The sequence below is a fragment of the Calidris pugnax genome, unplaced genomic scaffold, assembly GCF_001431845.1.
Source record: "Calidris pugnax isolate Ruff unplaced genomic scaffold, ASM143184v1 scaffold41, whole genome shotgun sequence".
NCBI lineage: Eukaryota > Metazoa > Chordata > Aves > Charadriiformes > Scolopacidae > Calidris > Calidris pugnax.
The window spans coordinates 9,855,912-9,874,482 of NW_015094509.1; the positions used below are offsets into that span (position 1 = coordinate 9,855,912).

Sequence of the window (18,571 nt, forward strand, 5' to 3'; positions counted from 1 at the left end):
TTGAGAGGAATTAGTTAATTTTTTTTTTTTGGCTACATTATCTGTGGTAACAGATGAGGTAATCTAGTGTAAGACACTTTAGTGTTATAGCCTTCTGTCACTTATAAAATATCACTATATTGCGCTTCTGAAGAATATTAAAGTAACATTAAAGAATATAGGTTCTGAATAACCTTCCTTCATTTTTCTGATATCTGGATTGATAGTGAACTGTTTTGTCTCTATGTTTTGAGCTGGATATTGGTCCAGTTATAAGTGGGTGGTTTTTACTGCTTTTCTTCTTTTCTTGACCTGTCTTCTCTAAATTCCCTTCCTGTGACAAGCATTCTTCTAGACTCTTGTTTTACTTTACCAGGTCTGTGGGAAGGTTCTCACTGTCTACGCCTGTGACACCTTCTGAGACTCTCAACAGTGGTGGAATAAGATTATAAATGGGGAATATGTGATATTTCCCTGCATCCTTTCTATTCACCTTCTTAGTCCAGTAGTCTAGTTTCAAAGGGTCTGTGTCCTTGATAATGAGTCTCCTCTTTTTCATATTGAGACCAGAGCAATAGCATCTGGTTTGCTCTCTGCAAGGAAGCACCAGTACAGACTTGACTAATAGCTGGTCATGTTAAATTTGAGTGTGGGTGAATCTTTGAACAAGTTGAGGACCTGATGGGTAAAGTAGTATCTAGGATTTCATGGCCTACTCTCTAGTTGTGAGAGAGTACAGAGCAGTTAATTGATTGTTCTTGAATCATCTAGTCTATCAGAACAAAAATCTGGAAAAGAAACTTGCAAGTAGATCTAGATAATTGCTAGTAAACAGAAAAAAAATTATGAGACTTTTAAGAGACTAACTGAATATAATTTTTGCAGATTCTTTTTTCTTTGGACCTTTTTCTTTGATTCCTCTGTAGGAAATACATTTTAGCTTAAACATAGGCAGTGTGCTAATCTTAGTCAAGCAGTCTCTGATGAGAGAGGATTCTTGACAACATGAGATTTGATTTGTGTTGGCATTGTGTCTCTTTCCTTCAGTGTTTTTGTTAAAGAGCTAATCATTATTGACAAAAGCTGACAAAAGTTTAAAATTTGCTCTGCTGGGCACCTCAGCTGCCCAGAGAGATTTCACTTGTTTCACTTGTGAAAGCTGTGGATTACAGTCCTGACACAGTAATTTTATTAATATGTGCCCTCACAGTACAGAAGGATCACTACTGAAATGTAGATACAGAGATTCTCACAAGGAATCTATACATGTATTTTCTGTAGACTTTGTTTTTATGAACCGTTAAGAACATTTATATAATATATCTGTTCTTAATATTTCAACGCAGATTTAACTGTAAAGGTAAATATTTACTATGTCTCTAGAATCTGTTACATTTACAGTAGATTGGCATGTTGGGTCATAACCTCCTTTTGGCTAACTATTATACAATGATATTGAGAAACGTACTTTGCCAGCAACCTGAACCATCAGCATTTTGTGTTTTCTTACCTGACTTCATAGCTTTTGACTTTGTTGCTGTGCAGTTGCCAAATGGTTGCTTTGTACACAATTCAAACGTTTTTAATTTCCAACTTTAATATTAACATTACATAACCTGAGGATTCTAAAGATCTTGTGTTATTACTGTTGGAGTTTCTGCTCAAATTTTTGTTACTATAAGGCTGTTTGTGTTTTTATACAGCTTTACTTCCATTTTCTTCTATCATATATCCCTTACAAGGCAAACATCCCTTTCTTAATCAAAGCCAGGTAAGGGTATGCCATACAACTGCATTCATACTGACAGAATTCATCATTAGACTCCATATACAATCCAGTGAGGTCATTGTAAGCTCCAGTATGAGTCAGCATGTGGACCTGCTCATGTCTGCTTTATGGATCATCTTGAAAATTCTGTGTGCATTTACTGGTATCACAATGAATTGACCAGAGTGAGAGCAATTAACGTTGAACCACAAGCAGTGTGGTAGATGAAGATCTGGCTTCTTCCATGGTAAGAAGTTCTTTAGCAAGGAAATTAGCTCCTGCTGACTTTACCAACAAGGTACTACTGTGATGACAGTAGGAGATACTTGGATTTGCTGCTTACTGAAAAGAGGACTAAAAGTCTATAATGGGGGATCAGGTGAACTATCTGTCTTTGTTACTTTTTGATTGAAACATCTTCTCAGGTCATGTCCAGTGGAGAAATGCTGCTTGGAACTAGGAATCACAGTAGATTTGTGAGCTTAAGAGTCATGAGAAGTAGCTGTCACGCAGTTCAGTGCAGTTGTGCTAGTAAGAGGCAAGTGGACCCTGCTGTCAGGAAACACAGAGCCAGATATCCACAGACTGTGAACATTAGATCATAAATCTAGGAAGTTTTTGAATAAATTGACACTTGGGTCTTGATTTTTGGCAGCTTATTTTATTGACTAGTCACAGTAAATCAAGAATAATGTCAATTTAGATTGGATGCGGATTGTATTTCACATGGGCAGTTGAGGGGCATGCTCTGTTCCTGGGTCAGAAGCAGAAACAGGTTGAAAACACATGAAACTCATTTTGTAGCATTCAGTTGTGACTATTAGTTATGTCAGTAATTGGATATAACTGCCAGATGAAAATTCAGGGTATCCTTCGAAACAGAAAAGATCTGAGATTGCATGCCTGAACAGATGCCATCAGCGTATGGGACCGGAGAGAGTTTCAGCCACATCAGCATCATCTGAGTTAGAGCTAGCACATGTAAAAACCTGTTTGAACTATTGAGATATGCCAGTGATACGGGCTGTGCAAAACCAGACAGAAACAGTCATTCTCTTGGGTTCTGCAGAGGTGGTTGTGTAGAATTGCCTCAGATGTGAACAATCAGTCTAGGAGTATGTGGGATTGCTTTGGCATTGTGTGCTTCTCTGCCATCGCCTAGAAAATGCATCAAAGAACATAACACTAAATCAAACTGTTTTAAAAAGAAAAAGTTTATTGGTAGCTGTTTTCAGTATGGGTTTGTGAGCAGTGAACTTGACACTTTCAGAAGTTTAGTTTACTGAGCGTCTTTTTGTTTGAGGAGCAGGTATGTCAATATATTATAGCAAATTATAATCAGTAATATAGGTTGATTTAACAGTTTTAACAAGAGAATGATTTTTTCATTGATAACACTGTTTAACATATCTCTCATAAAAGTTAGGGTAGGCCATGCTTGTGTATAAGGATGAAGATGCATAAGGAACTTGTGTGGAACATTTTCTAATCTGCAGCGGTATTAAAGTATCAAGTTGCAACACGAGTATTTTGGGGAACTTTCAACTGCACTCTTCTGGAAGGAGTTGTCGTCAGTTACCAAGAAGAACTCTCTGTCCAGGAGGAGTTCTGCATTCTGAGTACATGACTGGCAGCTTGATTAGTGTGATTATAAATTAACTTCAGTTGGAAACCTCTAGTTTAATTTTTTTTTTTTAAATCTAGTTCAGATCTAATGTTACCGCTTCTCAGCAGATGTGGCAGACAGCATTCAGCAAATGTGTTAAAAGAGTACTTTTAATCAATGTAAATTGAAAACAGTTGCATTTTTTTATTATTGTCCATGAGGAGGAAATTTAGCAGAGTTCACAGTAAAGGGTGGTCATCTGTAGTGTTTCCAGTGTAGTTACTTAAACTAATTAATTGTCCAGTCTCTTCAGTGAAAGTAAATTAAGCCTCATAACTAAGACCTGTGCAGGGAAAGTGGTTGCACATGGTGAACACTTTTTCTTGGCTGTTTTAACTGTTGCCATCAGTATTTGCTGACATTTGTACTAGAAACAAGAAAATGGTATTTATTTCAAAATGTGTAAGATTTTCAGGGTTAAAGCCACATTTTCTTTACTTGAGATTGATGAAAGGTATGAAAAACTTACTGTCTTAAAGCTGAAGTGCTGTTCTGTGGCATAAATACTAAAGAAAATTTAAATCCCTGATAGATATTGCTTTTGTATTGGATGTGTTTGGAAATTCTGTTTCTCTTAGTATTACCACTATCTGTAGAAAATATCTGGTGTTGTGGTTTAGGCTGGGCTGGCCTCTAAATGGGTGACAGATGCTCTGGTTGGGATTTTCAGTGATATTCTCAGTTTATGAGGCTTTACCCATGTAAACTCTGGCCAGAAAGATCCAGTGGTGGCAATTCTTCACACACAGTGTTTGTCCTTTATTTCTCCAGAATTTTGCCTGTTAATGTGACACTCAGTTGCATTTGATAACCATGATAAATGATGACAGAAACATTTTATTTAAAAAAGACCCTGTATTTATCTTCACTTGGAGCAGCATGTTTTCCTGTTCACCTGTCCATAATGCCTTAGCAGCTGTACTTTTATCTGTGCTCGTCTCTAGGTAGGAGAAGCATTCTGCCCTGTGTCCAGTAGCATTTGTTTGCTGTATTCTCCTCATGCTTGCTCCCTCTGTGACTCAGATGTGCTTTTTCTTTCCTATGGGAATAGTACTCATAGATCAGGATCTGTCTTTGGTTCTAGGCTAAGTGTTTGTGTACTGTTTGTGTACAAGGAAACATCCTCACCATTTTTCCTAAAGCATTTTTATCCTAGTTGGTTATAGTTTTATATATTTTTTTGTATTTGTTATTTCTTTAGTAACACTTTTAACTTATTTTAAAAGTAACCTGTCAGCTGCACACAAGTACTTTATTGTTTGGACCTCCATGTTCTGTAGGTGTTGTCTGATTTTTCATTAGGTTTTAATCTTGTAAAGGACATTAACTACCAGTTTCCGAACTAGGTTTTTTTGTTTGACATGTTTTGGAGGAGAATGTTAGAGGACAATTTGAACAAACAGGGAAAAACAAGAGAAGAACTGAAGTCATGCTGGTGTGGGATGAAGCCCTTAAACAGTGACCTGTGAGAATAAAATCTGTTTATCAGAACAGATTTGGAAATAGGTGACACCTGTTTCAGGTGCCTCTGATATTGGTGCAAGAAATAGAAAGGATTATGTTGGTTAAGATGCTAATACAACAACTGTTGATTTATTTTTCAATTGATGAGAATTTTTATCCATTATAGCATGTACATTTTTTAGACAAAAGCCTGCAGGATTTTAAAATAAATTTTAATGAGTTTTCTTTGCTGATGTTTAACTAGCATATCCTTTGCATTTAATGAATGATTCCAAAATGAACAATTGAATAGAAGGAAGTATATTTGGTTAGGGTGATTAGAATATTCCTTTGATAGTCAAGAAATGTGCATATACATTTAGAATGATACAGTTAAGAACCTGATTTTTGTATTTTTAAAAGAAGCAAAAATGGAAATGTAATTTTAATAATGCTGTCACTGAGTTACACAAATGTTCAGAGAAAGAGACTATTTGTTATACTATAGTTTTATTGTGCATACATCTTGGATTTGGCTGGTATACGTGTTATAGCAAGGAAGTGTTTTTCTGATGTGTTTTACTGACAGTATCTTTTCCTCAGTATGTGTGTATGTGGTAATTTTGATGGTCTTGAAAAATTACTGGGCCATGTGAAGTTTTTAAGTAATGAAATAGATGTCATGAGACTCACAGTGAATAGACCAAAACTGAATACAAAAACTATATCCATAGGATCTGCTTCAAAGTTTTTATTTTTGAGGAAAAAATGGTGTAAAGTCAATGCCAGAGTCAGTGTTTAAGGTGGTAAATTTAGATTTAACAATAATTCTTCTTTGAAGTAAAAAGTATTCTGCATGTACTGAGATTTAATGTTTTGCTGCAAATTATTTCTGATATCTCTTAAAATTCTTTTGAGGTTACTTAATGAGGCCACAATAGAGTCATTTTAACAGCCTTTTTACTCTTTCTGCTGTTATACTGTTTCTGCAGTGTATAGATGTGGATCACTAGCACACCTTGTCCACAAGCACAGCCTTGCTGTTGATTATACCCTTGATCCATCCTTTGCTATATTAAAGGCATATTCTGGTAATGGCAATACCAAGCCACACACACCCCTCCTTCCAGCAACTTTCTTTTGATGCTGTAACTTCTGTCTCAAAAAACCCTAGAATTGGCTTTTGGGGTACTTTCAGGCAAAGAAGAATGGAATTAGATGCTTTTATTTATGTTTGTGGATTTAATGGAATTAAAGGAATAGTTGCCTGTGAATTCAAAAGTATGACCTTGTATCTTTCAGTCTTGTGCACTTTCTTCTTGTGTCATCTCCATTCAGTGCACTATTTTAGTTCAAATATTTATTTTGTTTTAGCTAATGCAGACATACCTTCTTATCCCTCTGACCTTTAAGTTCTAGCTATAAAGAATTTGCCAGAATTTCAAACAACCTTTATTTCTTTCACTATAAAGATTTCTTTCACTATAAAAGATTTTATCCATTTATAAAAGAAAATAAGCAGGATTCAAAAATATTAGTAGGAGAAATTCACAGAAAACTCCAAATCCGAACCAACTTACCTTCTTGGACAAAGTTTCTTATTTACATCAGTTGTTAGTGTTTACTTGAAGCTGGGGTTGTCTTCAGCTCTTGAATCTTTAGCAGGGAATTTGAAACTGTTTTAGTTCCCAAGAAGGTTTTTAACTTTTCATAGAGGAGACAAAATGGGAGTTTTGGTCCATCTTCTAGCAACTTGCAGCTGTTAATAATCTTCAAGAGAAAGAATACTTAGGCAAATTTATCTACATTTCGTCACTTTTTTCTGTTTAACACAATTTTCATGGGAGTACTAAGAGGTGAGTTAAGACTTTGTATTCAAAAATAGTATACAGGAGAAATTAGCAAGGGGAGGCAGAAGGGGTGTGTGTGTATTAGTGTGGGTATGAGTTACATGTATTTTCTTTCTGTTCCTATTCTCAGCATTTAATTCTGCAACTATCTTTCTCTTAATGCTCTAAATAAACTTTTATTTTCCCCAATCCCTACTTTCAGTTTCCAAGCACTTTCAAAGAGGATTCAGTCATACATCTTGTTCTCTACATATGTGCTTTGAGCTTCTTTTATTCTTATGTTCTTCCCATCTTCCAAACATTTTATTGAAAATATTCTGAAGATGCTTCTTTTCCTTTGCATTCTCTTAATTGTTGCTTTTTTTTTCTTGGTGTATGTTCTCTATCCTTGTGCCTTAATCCCATTGTATTGGATTTTTTTTCATTCTTTTTCCTCTTACCATCTGAAACTTGTGAGAGGAAGATAGTTGTAAGCCTTTTTGTGCCTCTTTCTGTCTTAAATGTCACTGTCCTCTTCTGTCACCTTCTGTCTTGCACTTTCTTCAAGGGTTGGGAGAATGCTTTACAAGTTCCATAGCTATTTGTGACACAACAAAGTCTTTTGACCTGTCCTTGTGACTGTTCCCGCTTGAAGCAGTTCCTCTTCCTTGCTCCCCAGAAAGAGGAGTCATCTTCTATCTCAGTTAACTCTTACAAGCCACTGTTCCTAGTTTGCAAGACTTGCTAATATCCTTACTTCAGGAGGTGTCCTTTGATGAGAAGAAAACAAAGCCTCTGTTCACCGTATCTGCATTCTTAAGAGTTCCTTACATTTGTGTTGTTAGAGGAAAGTCACAGCGCAAATTTGGTGTAGGAAAAGAGTTTGAAATTTGAAATCATTACTAGAATGAAGTGGGCTAAGAAATGAAATATCTGCGTGTTTTAAAATAAATTTATTTGGAGGTAACTAATTTGTAATTAAGAAGCCAGATTTTGCAGTTCTGCTGGGAATATAAAAGGTGATTTGACAATAATTTCACACACACAAAAAAAAAGTGCAATTTTGAAAGATCATATTGGGTAGAAATTTATACCAAAAAATCTTTACTTGTGCTTCTATTAATTAAAAAAAAAAAATCTATCCTACAAAAATCGTATCCTATAACCTACAAAAATACTTGTAACTGACAACTAACCCTCAGCTTGAAGGGGTGGTTGCTGAGAGCTCCTGCTCTTTTTTCGGAGAGCATGAAAGGATGGTGGAAGCAGTTGCTGTTCCCAGGGCTGCCAGGCAAGACTCCTGCTCCCCTGATAACACCCGGTTAAGAGTGGTTCTCCCTGCCAAATGGCAGCAGCCTTTGTCCTATTCCTGTTTTGTGGCATCATGTTCAGCAGATGCCTGTGCTTGTCTCTGCAGTTTTCTTCATTGAGCACCAGCGTTTTTCTGAGCCCTCCTGGCTCCCTGTTTTACCTGCTAATGGCAACCAAATGGCTCTGTGTGGCAGATTTAGAGGATTGATTTACTGGCTGTTGCTGCTGCTTCTGGGAGTGTGTGAAAGGGGAAGGAGGAGAGGAAAAGGGAGAGGAGGGGGGAGAGGTGGCTTCTCTGGACAGTAAAGCAGGCTGCTCTGTGGGAAGGCAGTTCCCCAAACCCTGTTCCACCCCTGTGGCTACTGAGATTGGATTTACAAAAGCTACAAACAATGTATTTACATTACAAATAATGGATTTACAAAAGCTACAAATAGCACATGGTTTGTTTTAATAAACAAGGACGTTTTCTGTCTGGAGCTTTATGGGCACTAGCAACTCTTACCTGGTTACTTCTGGTGGTTTTGGTGGTCTTGATTATCTGCAGTTAGTACAGCATCTACAAGTTCCAGATGATTTCTACTCCCGTCAGGGGTTGTCATTTACCAGAGGTTTACCAGAGGTAAATGACAATTACTGCATTTATTTTAGCATTGCTGCTTTTTTGAGTAGGAGCTAGTTCTCCCAAAAAGGTATGAGGCACAACTCAAATGGTAGATGTAGAAGTGCTTTGCTTCTGGTCTAATTCCCTCTGTACTACCCTCATCAAAACAGTGGCTCCCTATAGAAAGCCTTTGTTTCTTTCTACTAATTTTTCTCAGGATCATTATATTTGGATCTTCCTGGACAATAATGCAGCTAAATGTTGTATCTCTTCTCTTGTCCCAAACAATAGCCATAATCAATGACAATAAGATTCCTAAATTAATGTTAAAAAGTTACAGATTTTCTCACAGAATTAAGGAAAGAATAGATGTTTAAAGGGTTAGTAAGAAAAGATGTCCTAAATTGACATTAATTGCATTCCATGAGGAGGTTTTTTGTCCCTTATTTCTCATTCCCTGCCCCCCCCCACCTTCTGGAGTTCTGAAGTTGCATTTCTTCGAAGATACAACTTTATGCACAAGATTCAGTTGGTAGATGATGGATGTAAAGCTAACCATATAAAGGACATGAAGAAGACTGAGGGCTCATACTGTAATCTCAGAGCAGAGAACTTGGAATGTTATTCTTTTCTAGATTGCTCATATCATTTTAATGATTTTTTTTCTGGAGACAAATAATACTAATTATATAAATAATTCTAATAACTAGTTATTAGAAAAAGAGATTTTTTTCTAAAGAAGAAATAGCAATTAGTGACTGACCTCCACTTGCAATTTGGTGAGAGTTCAAATCTGTAGCATCGGTCCTATTGATGAGCTTTCCCAAACCCAACAAGCTGAATTTAATTTACACTTCCTAAATACGTTTTCTCTAATGCAGCTACAGGTTTAACATCTTTCTGCATTACAGGTTCAGCAGCCACCTTAGTTAAGTTAATAACCCACCCCTTGGTGGGTTATTCCTTCTTAGTATCAACAAATCTTTAGCTCAAATCTGTTGCAGTTTGAGGCATAGGTAATGACTTAACTGGAAGTGGAGAGAGACTGCTTTATTCCATTCTTAAACTTTTAATCCAGTGGGTGAAAAGACTTTTCTGATGCTGATTCAAACTGAAGGAAATTTAGACTTTCCTACCCTCACATTCCACATCTTTGTTTTTTCTTGCAGCTGTTGACATTTTCTCTTGGTGTCTCATAGCATATAAACCCATCCTACTGAGGTCATTGCTTTTTGCTTCCTTGTTGCTTCAAAAAATGGTACTATTACCTGCATGTAATAATAATAATTTTAATAATTTTTAATAGTTATCATCATTTTTAATGTCCAGATGTAACAAAACAAGCCTAAATTATTTAAAAAACAATAAAAGTTTAGAGCTCCTAGCATGTATGTAGTCTTGCATTCTTTGCTTCAAAGGGATTCTTTTTGCAAGATTTCTTCCTTTTAGTATTTGTTTGACTTTAGTAATTGTATTTGTTCTTGTAATAATGCATCTATTTTTGCTTTGCTGTATAAAGCTAAATTTTGTTCTTCCATTAACATATGCACTGTTTTGAGAATTCTCTGTTCATTTTCTATTGTACTGTATTGAAGCTTGTACTTAGCCTGCATTGTTTTGTTTTCACAATTGTTTCAAGGAAATGTGTTTATTTTCTGAAATTCACATATGAATTAGCACTTTGCAAATGTTTTTCATCACTGACCATTTCAATTCCATTACTGATGTTAAAAAAATACTATACAGAATTCATTTTTGAAATGATTGTGTTGATCCCTTCTAATTCCATATCTAAAATTTTCAGAAAGAAAAAGTTAATTTGTTTACTAATTCAAAAAAAGAAAAAAAATTGCTGAAGTTCATAGTTTTCTCCCTTGTAATAAATTGTAGGATTAGCAGAGTTTCCTACAAATAAGAGTCCAAGGCAGCTGCAGTTGCTGAAAATTTATCTGTGTAAGAGATGATATAAGGTTTTAGGTAACCTTTAGGGAAGCCTACAGAAGGGCATTCATTTATGAAATGTTCCAAAGTGGGTTTAATTATTATTTTTTCATAACAATTAACTTTGTCCTTTAGCACAAATAACTGTATGTTGCTGTCTGAAAACGAAAAATTGTTACTGTATGCAGATGTGTGACATGACTGTTTTTTATTGTGAGTAGTAGTGACTTCAGTCTTGCATTAAAAAAAAAAAAAAAATTCCAAGACTGTAGTGGTTAACTTCCTTTCCTTTTCTGTTTCTTCTTCTCCCTGTGCGCTCCCTTCAGAGTTTTGATATATGTAATTTATTAGCTGGGCATTGTTTCTCTTACCCAATAATAGTTGCTTAAATGTTAAGAAAAGGATCAAAATTTTCATCTTAAAATTGATATGAAAGATCAGATTAAGTAGAAATCTGGATTTTTTGTAGGTATGTAGATGAAGCCTTTGTTCATGTCAAATACAAAACCAGCACACATTTTCCGTTTGCCTAAGAGGAAGGGTGTGCAAATGCCCAGTGATATTATTTAGGCATTTAAATTACATTCAGGTTCTTCTAAGGCACAGTTGCTGGGTTCTAGTAGCAGGTTACTAGTTTTGTTATTTTGGAAAAAATGAACTAACCGTATTTTACTGTACAGGATATGAGTAATAACAAAAATTAAATTTTTGGAAACATTTTGCAGGTTCCAGCTTTGCAGTTGGGGACTCTATATAAACCTCTGGAGCCAGCTGTTCACCGCTATATTCTTTCAATCACTCTGAGGTGTTGATTTTAAAAGAATGAGTTGCTGTTCCTAAAGTCTACAGACTGAAAATATTTCATAGCAGGCCTGTGAACTTACATGGATTGGTTATATTGGTGCCTATGCGTAGTGTATAATAAGGACCAATTCATGTTTTCATTCAAAAACAGCGAAGAAAACTATTTTCTTTAATGGTATGCCAGATTTATCCAAATATTTCAGCAAGTCTGTATTACAGTTTGTCAGCAAACTGGGTACAACCAAAGTGTATTTAAAAATCGTTTAATTAGGACAGATTCATTTTCACTCCATGCCACTACACAGCAAGACTTGCTTGTTCATATTTCCTTAAATTTATTCTGGAACTTGTCCAAGTTCAGCTTTAATGAGTAGCCTATCCTGCTAGTTACATTAGGATTTATTTTCCCCTGGAGAAGAGTGTTTGAATTGGTAGTTTTTTAACCTGTTCAGTTAAATGAACATATGTTCAGAACTGCATCTTAACTCTTGAGTGTAAAGATTTGAGAAATAATTATTTCTATTGTTGTTACAGTTTTAAAGTACAGTTTAAATAATGGTTTTAGACTCCAACTAAGTGCCATAACTGTTTTAATATGGTGATGGGTTTTGATATGAAGTCGCATTCAGTTGCTTAATACAAATTTAATGATACAATATAGAAATACAGATCTGACTTGGTTTACCGAAAAACTTATTCATACTTGTATTTTCACTTATTGCTTGAATATATCTCTTGGGTCATAAAACTTGGCTAAATATAGCTCAATACCTTATTAATGGTGGATTTTCTGTATTAACAGGTGCATTTTGGTAGCAAACTTGTATTTTAAGTTCTTTTAAATGCATTATTTGTGTTTCAAAACTATTATAATAAATCCTGAATTATAAATGTACTTTCATCACTAGCCAGGTCTAGTTAAAATTTCCTTTAAGCAACATTTGCTGCACACATGGTACAATACTTCCCCCCCCAGCCTTGATTTTTTTTTTCTATAAAAAAGGATTTATTTTCTTCAACTTCCCATTCCTCCAAAGTTATCTGAAAAGGACCAGTAGATTTCATTCCTATGGGATTGCTGAAGTACAATAAGTGTAGAATTTGCATACTGTTAAAAAAATTTCATATGCTGCTATTACTCATAAGGGACTATTTTATGTGAAAATTAAGTTTTATATTTAGAACAGTTTAGTTCAGTAGCTGTAATATGTACTCAATAGGCAAACTTTTAAAGCAAAATCTTTTCCACTGTCGTATTGTGTGCTGTGATTGTCACAGCTCTTCACAGACCTCCCTCTGAAGTCCATGAATTTGTTAATACAACTGCATTATTTTAGGTGGAATTATTGTGGAGTCATGTTCATCCTGATTTTTTCTGAAAAAAGTTTTCTACCTCCTGCCTGCCTTCTTGCCTTCCTTCCTTCCTTCCCAATTTTACATTAGGGAACCCGTCATTTAAAATATTCATGTACTTTTTTCCAAAATATTTATGTTTGATCCTGCAAAATAATATTCAGAAATAAGAAGGAAAAGTAGGAAGTGTAAGTTATCTGAAAGAATAACAAAAGGAAAAAGGATAAGGGAAAAATGATACACTGTACTTCTGTGATGAGATAAATAATAAAAGATCACCATGTATGGCTTGAAAAAAAGGCAATACTTGGAAACATACTGATTGATATGATCATGCATTACACTTCTTTCCATGTAATACTTGCAAAACCTTTGGTCAAGTGCATATCTAGCTTTCCAGCTTTGATTCTACATAAAAGTAAATGGTTTATGCTGCCTGTTTAATCTTGAGTTCTAAAATATGTTTTTTATTTATTGTGTATATAACATTTTGTTTTACAGATGTGGATTTTCCTAAGTACAGAATCACCTCATATAGTCTTTTACTTACGCGCACCTTTTCTGCTTAAATTGATAAACTGCAGAGTTTGGATTTACGCTGTAGGAAGTTCTAGGGAGAGTAATTCAAATTCTAACTTGGGAACAGCATTAGAAAAAGCCGCAGCGTTGCAATCTCCACCTGTGCTTTTCATGGAACCCAGAGCTTTTCTTCTAGTGTCTGAATGGCTATCTATAAAATTTTGATCTATGGTGTAGACATCCACAGCTGAGATTATTATCATAATCTCTTTTTATAGGCAATGGGCAGAAATGGTGACCAACAGAAAGCAGTTCATTTAATCCTCAGATCTAGGAGGAATGGATCTCTGTAACATATATAAGTGCTGGTTTCTTTCCTTTACGTTAAAAGGGTCTATAGAGCCATCTTAGATATCGATGTTTGTTTATACTGTAGGTATCTAACACTTGATGAGATTAATTCCACTTGTTCCAGAGAAAATGGTTTTCAGTTAGCTGTTTCCTGCTATTGACAATGAACTGAGGGAGGAGATCTGTTTGTGACTTCAGGTGAATGCTTGTATGAGCAAGTCCCAATTCAAAGTGATGACATTACCTTTGGCTGTACCACCATGTCAGCAGGGTAGTCGATACATGTCTTCTCATGTTCAGAATGCTTCTTTCCAAACCATGTTTTGTACGTCACACAGGCCTTCTCTGCGTTTATGGGCCAAAAGCACTAGCAGCAGAATATTTTGCTATTCTGCTTCCTCGTCTGTTCCAGGATGCTACTGATCATGGGTCTGAGAAGCGATGATGTGCTTTATTACTTCAGTTTTCTTGGTGAAGGGCTACTTCCCCAATCAGGTGCAGAATGTGCCAAGGAAGTCTACTTCTTATTGGCAGAATTCTGTATCACCTCATGCTGTTTTAGAGCTTCAACATCAGGAGTGGCCTGTTTCTGAACTCATGGAAGTCTTCTGCAGAGTCTCCACTGCTAGTATGATCTCACGTGTGTTTGGTCATATGGCTGCAAACATTTTCTTGAGGAGCCATATAGGAGATGCAGTGTATTGTGACTGCTTGAGACAATTCCTTGGAAGGTGTTGATTTTGCTTATAGAAAGAACCATTCAGTGTCTGCAGGGGAATGTCTTTACATTTTCAGTCCCTTGAACATTTTGGTAAGGGATGTTTTTTTTCTGGGCTAAGGGATTGTGTGAGCAGCTTCAGCAGCTTTCACTCATTTGAGGTTCTGATTCCCAACGGGACATTAACCTAATATTGTTAATTTTCATGTGGCTTTAGGCTTGTCCCTAAAATCTTCTAATGGAGGAGATTCTCCAGAATGAGAATGAGCTAATCTGTGCATCAGTGATTATATTTTGGGGACAAAAGAGAAAATAATGCTAAATAGTGCAAAAATACATTTCAGTGATGGAGCAGGAGATGATTAGGCAAGAATAATAATGTTGTAATTATGCTGCAAGAAAAGGCTCCAAAATGAGAATATTAAAGAACCTTTGCATTTTTTGTTGAATGTAGCAAATCAGTCTGTTGCTTAATTTCAGGTAATAATGAATATATTAGGAAGAGAAAGTAACTTACTGACTTCACTATAGTGGTGGTAGAGTCATCTTGTTTATAGTGGATTGCATTGTCACAGGAGAAGTTACTTGTAAACTGAATGTCCTTTACCTTGCACTGCCCTCCCAGTGATTTTCCTCTGCCTGTTTCTCCTCCCCAATTATAAGTTAAAAAGCATAGAAGAATATTAGAATCACGTACTGACCTCTATGTCAGCCAAATATAAGGAATATGAGGAGAAATATGGAATATGGGGCTCTTTGTATTTTGTGATATGGATATTGTCTGTATGTTTTTTTGGATCACTGGACATATCTCATTTAGTGATACAGTGTAAACTTTTAAATACCTTTTTCAGAATTCAATTTTAAAAGAGATTATGTCTATGTTTTTAATAACTGCACAATTTTATGAGTAGCTCCTATTTTGGTGGGAGCACTTGGAATTGCTTTTATTGAATATTTTAAATCCAAGACATAATTAGATAAAAATATTTTTCCTCTCAGTTTGGAGGGAGATGTACAGTTAAATCATGTGACAGAAGTCCTATTTAGGATGAAATTCAGTATAAGTCGAATCAGCAAAATCAGAAGAAATTTAACAGGCGCACACATCTCCAGCCTTACAAACTAACAGCTTATAGTCTAGTATGTGACTATGGTTTTAAATTGTTATTTTTATGCACCAAAATAATTGATTTTCCTTTTTTTCCTTTTCCCCTCAATATTTTAAACAGGACCAAGCGAGCTCATGTCCCACTAACAGAATACATATTTGAGCTTCCTAATTTGACAATTCAAGCAACTAGAGCTCAAACCCTTCTGCTTCAAACTATTTATCAGAGCTGGTGTCATCCTGTTGGAAATGTCAGTTCGGTGGCGGTAAATGAAGCTTTACTGAATGAGGTTTTCCAAACTTCAGGTAAATATGTGATGCTTTTGGTTAAATATTTATTATGGTACAGAACACTGCTAGTGAATGTGCATTCAACTATATCCTTTAAATCCAGGTTTTTACTTATAGTAGTTAACAGACAGAATGTTTTTTGTGTGTATATGGGTATTTATAGCGTATGCTTAAAATCCAGGATGTAAGCTAAGCCACCAAGCTTCACTCCTTGGCACCAATTTCTGGATGCATTTAATTTTCCCATACAGGATAATTTTTCCATGCTTCCCTCATCTGAAACATCCACCCTTGCTTACCTTATATGGTGCAGTGTTGTAACTTAAGATCATTCAGAGGTGAAGCTGTTGGAGGAAATAAAAAATACTGGATTATTAAGGGCTTTATTCATCAATGGCATACATAGAATATTTTTAAGGCCTGCAGGTGTTTCTTATCCAGTTTAATGAAAAAATGTTACTTGACTGTTGTGAAACTACTGAAGATATGCGAGTCTCAGTGGTGATGATATAAACAATGAAATTGGTTACCTCTCATCCTTTTTCAAAGGGCCCATGGATTTTGGGAGTAAATTTAGGTTTTTGACTAGCTTACAGAGGAGACCACAGTCTTCAAGTGCATAAAGGTCATTCAGAAGAAAATATATATTTTTTCATTATATTTCTATGCAGGCTATAATCATTTAGACCCACTATTATTTAAACCCATTATTGTTTATCTGTTGTGGGTAAACACGTAACAAGAACAATTTAGATCTTTTTGAATCTCCATTGTTATCAGTCTTAGAGAATTTGTTAGGAGAAGGATTCAGGTGTAGTAAATGATGACTTGAAGCAGAATGGTAGATTAGACTACCACTGGAAGTCTTTATCAGTTGTATTTTCCTTTTTCAGTCCTGTTGTTTTTTTTAAAGCTAAATCTGTGTTGGTCTAATGGTTCAAAAGAACTGTTGTATTTTCAGGTGTGTAATCCTTGGAATAACTGTTTTAAGGGCTTAGTTGTTCCTTCTTTCCCAGAAATCACCTAAGGATGAGATTCTGAGGTTTTATTTTCAATGGTACTTCTGAAGGGAGCGGGTTTATAATCTAGACCTCAGAAAAATGTGAAAATACAGTCATTTGACCATTTCAGATGACCTTAGGGTTTGCACAGTTGCAAATTAACCTGATGCATCATTTAACATGTTTCAGTCCTTCAGTTCAATGAACTGTGATACAACTGTGCTAACAATACATCTGCAGAATAGAAATCTGGAGCACACATTTTAAGTACAATTTACAATAAAGTAAATGACCAGAATAGTACACTTGTTTTGATCTTCTCTTGTTCATGGCTTAATCCTTGACCTGGTAAATTTTATACTTCTGTAGTTTTATACTTCGCATTAACTAGATGAAGGCAGCTTTGAGTTCAAGCCTATGAAATGATTGCTGTCTACCCTTTTGCCCAAATTCTTGGCTGGTTTAATTCTGTAAGTCTACTACCTTTTGTTGGAATACCTTTGTGTAAAACTTAGTATCATGCCTTGTTGAAAATCATCCTTGTACTTAGTGTCAACTTCCACTTACTTTAACAGTAATATGTATGTGTGTAAGCTGCTAAAAAAACCAACCTGATGGTAATTGCACATGAAGTTGGAATTTCAGCCTTTTTTTTTTTTTTTTTTGTGAAGTAACTAGGAGGGTACTGTACTCAATAAAGAACTTTTCAATAAACAAACCACATCAAGAGAACTGTGGCCAGCAGGTCATGGGAGGTGATTCTACCCCCCTACTCTGCACTCGTGAGACCCTACCTGAAGTATTGGGTCCAGCTTAGGAGTTCTCAACACAGGAGGGACATGGACCTGTTGGAATGGGTCCAGCGGAGGGCCACAGAGATGATGTAGTGTTCTTGCAGGAAAAATTAACAATACAATTAAAGATCTTACTTTTACTTTATCCTGTTTCCAAGGGGATCTCTTTCTTGAAATTCATTGCTTTCATTGTGCTGTTACAAGAATCATAAATTATATTTCATGAGTACTGTTGCCCAAATTATCTTCTGCCTTTACATTTTCAAACTTCTAAAAGCCGTCTTTCTAACTAATTAGAAATATAGCAGGACAAAGGGCTATGTCTCTATCTAGATTCTTATCCTTCTGTTAAAAATAAATAAAAAAGCCCTGCCCAGATGTGATGTTTTCAAAAAAAAAGAGAAAGCTTATGTAGTTCATCTTCCTTTTTTTTTTATGGTCTGCTGTTATCCAGAGATTTCCAGCAAATCTACCTGCCTGTCATCAGGATCACAAGATTTTACACACTCTTGATATTGAGTAAAATACCGTGCTTTTTTGCCCTTTGTGAAAAACTCTGTCCTCCTGTAGAAGTGTTCTAGTTATGCGTTACCCTTCCGTATCTGTTCTACTGATTTTGAAAACATACCGAGGCTTCAAATTTTTCTTCTATAATTTATTACTTGCACATAGCTAGCCTCGGATATGTTTGCCATTTGTTTCCATTGCCTGCATCTTTCTCAGCTGTCTAGGTCTGTGTTGCCACTTTTTGTGGGATGATTGAAGACCATTATTGGGCTGAAACAGTTGTTGCTGAGCTCCTTATGCCTTTACTGGGGCTTTGTGCCTGGTGGTTTTTGAGTGGTGGGCTTCCATAATGTATTGATTCCGTATAACTTGAACTCAAAAGTGATACAACAAGCCTTTGGATCCTCATAGATCTTTTTTTAGCAGGAATTATGGTCGCCTTGTTGTATTGTATGCCTTTTCCAACACAGCCATCTCCTCCAGTTTTAAAACTGCATCACTGAAACTGTGCTTACAATACGGTCTAAGACATGCTGTAGGGAAAGAACAACAGATTAATTGGGGGGGGGGGGGGGGAAAGA

General features: G+C 35.7%; 1 protein-coding gene across 8 annotated transcripts in view; it reads left to right on the forward strand.

Moving 5' to 3' along the window:
* VPS13B (vacuolar protein sorting 13 homolog B (yeast)) overlaps window positions 1-18,571 on the forward strand; it is a 461,850-nt gene that overhangs the window by 77,620 nt on the left and 365,659 nt on the right. For 7 of the 8 annotated variants that reach the window (XM_014965404.1, XM_014965406.1, XM_014965405.1 and 4 more), the window contains exon 16: window positions 15,519-15,703. In XM_014965404.1, the coding sequence (XP_014820890.1) occupies window positions 15,519-15,703 (185 nt within the window). Of the gene's footprint in view, window positions 1-9,769; window positions 10,669-15,518; window positions 15,704-18,571 lie in introns of those variants that run through there. The other variant, XM_014965410.1, reaches the window with a different exon arrangement.